Source organism: Sander lucioperca, chromosome 5 (genome assembly GCF_008315115.2).
Source record: "Sander lucioperca isolate FBNREF2018 chromosome 5, SLUC_FBN_1.2, whole genome shotgun sequence".
Lineage (NCBI taxonomy): Eukaryota > Metazoa > Chordata > Actinopteri > Perciformes > Percidae > Sander > Sander lucioperca.
The window spans coordinates 40,503,804-40,511,353 of NC_050177.1; the positions used below are offsets into that span (position 1 = coordinate 40,503,804).

Genomic DNA, 7,550 nt, shown 5'->3' on the forward strand with positions numbered 1-7,550 from the left:
AGTTAAGTTTAGTTAAGTTTAAGTTGTTTTTTTTGTCTCTGTAAACTCAAAGCTTCAGGTTATGAGGTGACATGTTGGCCTTTTTCTCCGTTTTTGGACTTATCCATGGCCGGAGTTACACTCGTCTTTTCAGTGTAACTTTTGTGAACAGATGCACCAGATCGGAACTCAGCTGTGTCCACCCTTGACTCTTCAATGCGACCTGCCCGATCGGATAGTGACCCGATATTTTCCCACGCGACTATAACGTTGTTCCCGCGCAACAGGTGCATCCAAAATGACACTTTCTTTATATTTTCTTTATTTTTTGAATGGTGGCAGGGCCCGTACAAGACGCTCTTTGTTGAGGAGAGAGTAGCGGCGACAGCGGCTCTCAGCTGTGCTTCAGCCCCTTGGTTTTATTGAAGACTAGCCGCTAACAAAGCTGTGCTAATTCCTTGATAAACACATTTGATTTCCTATAACTTCTTCACAGTAAAATCCCATTGTTATTTTGTTATTTGAAAGCTTTTGTTGTGAAGCCGCACAATCAGAAAATGTTGAGTTAGTTTTAATAAGCAGTAACTTATCACGACTCCCACAACAGTTGGCAGGATCGGATGACAAAGGTTAGCCAGGCTCTGCCCTCCTACGTACTTCGGCTCAATTTTCATTTCCCTTCAGTACTCCGTCTGGGTTCGCGGTATATTCTTGGGTTTTCTCCGGCCAAATATTTGGCGGTCCAATCAGCGAACAGAGGGAGTGGCTGAGAACGATGACGTTGAGGACGTGCGCTAGAAAGATGCGAGCGAAGCCATTCGGTCCGTTGTGGCAACACTGCCGAATATCCAGAAGTTAAAGCCCGAGCAAGAACAGTATTTGCTGAGTTTTGTTGGTGGCCATGAAGATGAGGCCCTCCTCCCCACAGGGTTCGGGAAAAGTTTGATTTTCCAGCTCCATTAGTGGTGGACCAAACCTTAGCGATTGGTTATGGCAAATCCAGTCGCTAGTTCAAACCCCCTCACGGACCAATGCACTGGATGGTAGCTGGAGAGGTTCACTTCCTGGGCACTGCCAAGGTGCCCTTGAGCAAGGCACCGAACCCGCAACTGCTCGGGGCGCTCATCCATGGGCAGCCCCCTCACTCTGACATCTCTCCGTTAGTGCATGTATAGGTTCTGTGCATGTGTGTGTATTTCAGGCCTGGGTGCAATGTGTGTAACTGCAACTGTACCAACAGAGTAGAAAATGTGAATTTCCCCTTGCGGGATAAATAAAGGCATGTCTTCTTCTTTATCTTCTTCTTCTTCAGATGTCAAATCAGGAGGGACTTGGACTTTTGCTGGACAGTGATGCTGATGATGAATTTGAGCCAAATTTGTCTTCAGATGAGGTAATGACAACAACATGACACAAACACTTGTCATATTTAATCCAAGATGTCTTGCCAAACAATTTCTTTTTGCTTCATTTCCATTTGCCAGACTCTGTGTCCCAAAAGGCCGAGGCTAACGGGCCTGGAGGAGCTTTTTGAAGAGGAGGACAGGGCTCTGAAGAGCGTTACAGCAGCAGAAAAGACCCCAATGCCTGAACGAGTCCAGAGAGAAATCCAGCTGTACAGAAACCTGCCGGCCGTGCCCACATCAGAGGACGCTCTGGCCTGGTGGTGGAAGAGACGGGACTCGCTACCTCTCCTGTCTCAGCTCTCCAACTCATACCTGTGTATCCAAGCATCGTCTGCTTCTCGTGAGAGAGTGTGTTCCACAGCAGGGGACACAATCAGCCCAGACGGGTCACACATTCTACCAGAACAGGCGGATATGCAGATATTTCTACAGAAAAATTGATTAAAACCAATGCGATTTAGCAATACTAAAATCCTGTTATTCATGACCTGTGTGTTCAAGTACATCATTCACTGTGCTGCTAGCTTAATGTTATGTCTAATTTACCTCATATCAACAGGAGTATAATGTAAATGTGTATAAATATGTTTTAGATTTGGTGATGCAAGCAAAAATAAATATTTTTTACAATGATACCATCATAGACTGTAAATGTGTGTGAAAAGAGTGTTCTGGCTTTTTGTGTAACTTGAAAGTACAAAGTAAAGTAAAAGTTAGTTGTGAAGTAACATCAATATTTCTACTTTGATAGAAATATACTTTTAGTGAAGCATTCTTTTTGGAATGGCAGAGTGGAGTTACAATGGACTCTCATGACAAAAACTTATCGAAAGAATTTTGATAGTTAAAAAAATGCGGACCAACTTAATATTGGTGGCGGTCAAAACTGGGAGTGTTGCATATCTTGCCAAACAGTTATTCTGAATTAGAGGAAACTCGGCTCAGTTTTTTCCCGTGCTCCTCTGAGGCCGTATGCACAATTTGAAATAAATCCCATTTCTGGGAGGGGCGAGGACCGTGATTGGGCATCGAGAACCGATTCCTACTTGGAATCATTTCAAAAATTACGATTCCAGTAGAATCGTTTCTTTGTTGGAATCGTTTAGAGGATTTGGTTTCAAATCCGATCATTGCTTCCCAATTTAATATGCGCAAGTTTTGGTTTCCGAAGCGACCAGGCGCTTGTTGTGTTGCTGCCATGGAGCACACAGTAAGCGGAGCTCTTGTGTGGCTTTATTTTACATTGAAAAAGCCCGGTGACACTGCAAACCACCATTGAATCAAAATAAAACGTTCCTCTTATTTGTGAAAATAGGCATGTGACCCGTTTCAACTCCACCCCTCAAAGAACCGGAATCGAAAGGAAGAATCGGAATTGGAATCAGAATTCTCCAGAAATCCAAATGATGCCCAACCCTAGCGAGGACCTGTTCATCGCTGCTTGCAGCTTAATTTGACTTTGTTCCTTTTGAACCTCAAGATGACCCTAATGTAACCTGTCATACTCTTCATGCAGTAGTCATTCAGTAGTTTTCACCCCAATAAATCATACTACTATATGTAAGCCAAGCAAACTTCTAGTTGAGTAGGATATTCTAGCACTCGTTTCAAACCCTGGTTTAGCACTGTCATTCTCAGGTAGTAGTAATATTTGTGTTGCAATCAGTTCATTTCCTAATGAGAGTTTAAAAACAAAAGCAGCAGTAAAGAGCTTATATAACGGCAGGTGATGGCTTATTAGCATCAAAGTGTCTCCATAGGAGGTGCGCTTTGCGGATGCTCGCTACCCCCTTGTGAAACACAGAGTGGAGGCTCCAGAGTTTCCAGGAAGCATGCTGGCCAATGAGAGCAGACTGGGCTTCTTCGGGAGGAGGGCTTAAAGAGACAGGCGCTCCTACAGAGCGTCTCATACAGAGGGTGAATACATGTGCAGCAGCCATGGACAGTGTAAGAAAAATAAAGTGTTTTTTAAACATTAAAGCACGTACAAATGTTCTAGTACAAACACAAAATGCAAGTATAATCCTGAAAATGCTATATAATAGTTGCCCTTTAATAATGATTTAGTAATTCTTGCACAGGGAAATATAGAAGGTTAATGATACATATCATAAGCTTGAAGAGTTGCTTGAATCTAAAACTGTTTTTTTTAGTAATTTCTGCATGGAACTACTAGGCCTACCCCTCTGTGGTAACAATATGAATCTTAACTTTTCAGAGAGGTCCCAGATGATTGGAGCAGAGATGGAAGGCTGCCTGTAGTACTGGATGAGCAGCAGCAGAGGGGGAACATCTTCATGTTATGAACACAGATGCAGCAGGAAGAAAAGACTGTCTGTACTACTACTACTACCTCTTTACTCGCAGAATACAATGTACAATGTTCTAATAGTGACCAAAACTTCCATCATACTGTAGATGAATGCACACACTTAGTGTGTGTGTACAATATATATATTGGCACCAAACCCCCAACTGCTACAATACATAATCAACACATGAATTACGATGTGTATCATCTGTTATTATAGTTTAAGATAGAACTTTATTGATCTTGGGGAGAAAAATTCACAAGCTACCCAGCAGTACGTAAAATAATTACAATTAGCCCCACCCTTATCAGCTGTAACAGTAATGTGATTAATGCATAAGTAATTATAATACAATGATATAATACACATTATATTATTCTGAAATAGTCCTTTCTGCATAATGATTGCTTTTTTTTTAATAAGCACCTGGGTGTTCTTCTGAACAATCAACTGGACCTGGACTGGACAGAAAATACATATGCACTGTTCAAAAAAGGACAGAGCAGACTCTATCTGCTGAGGAGACTCTGGTCTTTTGGAGTTCAGGGGGCACTCCTGAGGATGTTTTTTTGACTCTGTGGTGGCATCAGCCATCTTGTGGTCTGCTGAGGGAGCAGCATCGCAACTGCTGACGGGAAGGGACCAAACAAACTGGTTAGAAAGGCCAGCTATGTCCTGGGATGCCCACTAGAACCAGTGGATTTGGGAAGAGAAAGGAGAAGGATAGCCAAGCTATAGACAACATGTCCCCGCCTCCTGCAGTCCACTCTGACAGCACTGAGCAGTTCCTTCAGCAGGTAGACAGGCCGCGCTGTGTGAAGGAGAGAAAGCGCAGATCCTTCCTTCCTACTGCTGTCACACTTTATAATCAGCACTGCTCCAAGTACACTACTTACCAAAACTGACAACTCGCTCATGTGCAATATCAAGGTTTACTTATCTGTGCAATATAATTTTCAATATTTTATATATATATATTATATATTTTAATTATTCAACCTTTAAGTCTGTTGAATTTTTAAATATCCCCCTTACTGTTAACTGCTTTTTTACTGTTTGCACTATCCCCTTTGCTGCTGTAACACTGCAAATGTCCCTGTTGTGGGGCTAGTAAAGAATTACCCTATCTCTTACTTTTTAAATATGTTGCGATGAATACTTCTGGGTTTTAAGTAAAGTAAGTACAAATTTGAATGCAGAATGTTTACTTGTATAAAAAAAGGAAAAGTACTTCTACACTGTATTGCTTAGGGATGAGCGAGTACAGCATTATCTGTATCTGTATCTGTTAACCATATGAATTATCTGGGCGGGGCCTAACCAGCAGACGGTTTAAAAAAAAAAAAAAACTCTGATGACCGGCAGAGAGAGGGAGAGTGTGTGTGTGTGTGTGTGTGTGTGTGTGTGTGTGTGTGGGGCTAATTAATTTGTAATATAGCTTTATACCACTACTTCCTTTATTTTTTTTATGAAATACAGCAAGAAAGTGTCAGACACTCAGTGTGTAAAGTAAAAAAAACTGGTTAGAGCCAGCCGACGATTTAAAAAAGAAAAAACATCTCCGACAGGCAGAGACGCAACGCGAGTCACATTCTACCAAGCACCACGTCTGAACAAACCCCACGTTTACCAGAACTCTACTGGTTAATAAGTAAGTACTACAAACCGAAGTAAAAAACAAACCTGAAGCTGAAGAAACCCTAAACGTTAACGGAAAAGACCCGCGAACCTGAGTGACTGAGGGAGAGACAGAGAGAGAGAGAGAGAGGGAGAGAGAGCTGTTCTGTGTGTGAGTGAGCAGAGCGGGACACAGCAACACAATAAATCTGTATGTGTGTAGGGGAGGGGCGCTGTGACGACTAGCCTATCACAGAACGCAGACACAGTCAGCTACCCAATGAGGATTTTTATTCAATCCGAGCACAGATATTGACTCGTATTACTTGTATAATACTCGTACTCGGCAAAAGTGCTTTATCCGTACTGGATACTCGTTTCAGCCGAGTATCCGGCTCAACTCTAGTATTGCTACTTTTACTTGCTTCCTGTTGACCGTTGCGTCCTTCTAAGTTGTAATTTTTGAATACCTAAAAGATTTTTATCTAATGCAGTCATGTTGTAATTTTAAAGGCAGTTTTAATGGCGAAATCATTAAGAACGTTTCCTGAAATTAAATCAGATATCTGTTAGTGTTTTCTGAATGCTTAAACCCTAACCGTGATTGTCATAGCACAATTTCTAAAACTATTAATACTTATAGCAAAACCACTCACTGAGTTTGCAAAACTAAAAGCACAAACACTGCTTTGCACTCAGTTTTGTAACACACACTTTGCAAAACTCTAGGTACAATCCACTGCTTTACACTCATTTTCCAAATAATCAACACACTCCTAGCAAAACTATACACATGTATGGCTATTATTTACACTATTTTGCCAACTGTCTGGCACACTGTCACATGTGAAAACTGTTTTAGATAATTAGTTAACTTTGCAATCAGCCTAAGCACTATAAATAAGCCACAGGTGAGCTGTGGACGGAGGAGGAAGAGTGAGAATTAGAGGAGGCCGAGGAAGAGGACGTGGACGTGAAGAAGTAGGAGGAAGAGGAGGAGGAAGATGACGTGGATGTAAAGAAGTAGGAGGAAGAGGAGGAGGAAGAGGACGCAGAGGTGAAGAAGCGAGAGGGAGAGGACGACAAGGACAAGGAGGTGAAGTCAGAGGAAGAGGACAAGGAGGAGCAAGAGGAGGACAAGGAGGGGGAAGAGGAAGGGTAAGAAGAGTAAGAAATAGAATTACTGATGACATCAGAGCTACAATAGTGGACCATGTAATCAACCATGGAATGACCCTGAGGGAAGCTGGCCAAAGGGTTCAGCCTAACTTGAGCCACTACACTGTAGCAAGCATCATAAGGAAATTTTGAAATGAGAATCGGTTAGAACAGTCACTTTGCCCTAAGTTTTGTAGCACTGCCATACTCTAATGAGAAACACAACAATACCATACATGTAAAAATACTGAAATTGTTACTTTACAGAATTGCTAGATGTACAGATGCTGGGGGCAGAGGAAGAAGAGACCCATATAGTCAATATGGTGATTGCAAATAATTCCATAAGGCTACGAGAAATACAGCAACGCATAATTGAGGATGACACCACCTTCCAAAACATACACAATGTGAGCATTTCTGTATTATCTTGTGTACTTGCCCGCAACAGAATCCGAATGAAACAAATCTACAGAGTCCCTTTTGAAAGAAACAGTGAACGTGTGAAACAACTGCGATATGACTATGTGCAGGTAAGCTATAGTATCATTGGTACTGAATCTGGAAGTGCATAATGTAGTGCTGTGCATGGGCCTGCTATGCTGCATTTGTTTTGTCTTGTCCAGAGAGTGATGGAGCTGGAGGCAGATGCCATGGGTCATGAGCTGCTTTTTGTGGATGAGGCAGGTTTTAACCTCACTAAAACAAGGAGACGTGGCAGGAACATTATTGGACACCGTGCCAAAATCAATGTCCCAGGACAACGTAGTGGTAACATAACTATGTGTGCAGCTATAAGTCAAAATGGTGTTGTTCACCATCATGCAACCCTAGGCCCATATAACACTGCACACATCATTACATTCCTGGACACCTTACATGACATGCTCACTAATGTTCAGAGACCAGAGCAGACCAGATACGTCATCATATGGGACAATGTTAATTTCCATAGGGCTGCTTTGGTCCACAACTGGTTTACAGATCACCCACTCTTCACTGTACTCACCCTCCCTGCATACTCTCCATTCTTGAATCCAATTGAAGAGTTCTTCTCTGCCTGGCGCTGGAAGGTCTA

At 42.2% G+C, this 7,550-nt stretch overlaps 1 protein-coding gene across 2 annotated transcripts in view; it reads left to right on the plus strand.

The window, feature by feature from the left end:
* Window positions 1-2,051, plus strand: part of LOC116041172 — a 12,162-nt gene extending 10,111 nt beyond the window's left edge. For both annotated transcript variants that reach the window (XM_031287061.2, XM_031287062.2), the window contains 2 exons: window positions 1,292-1,372; window positions 1,464-2,051. In XM_031287061.2, coding sequence (XP_031142921.2) covers window positions 1,292-1,372; window positions 1,464-1,826 — 444 coding nt within the window. In that variant the 3' untranslated portion in view covers window positions 1,827-2,051. The remainder of the gene's footprint in view (window positions 1-1,291; window positions 1,373-1,463) is intronic.
* Window positions 2,052-7,550: the final 5,499 nt, after the last annotated feature.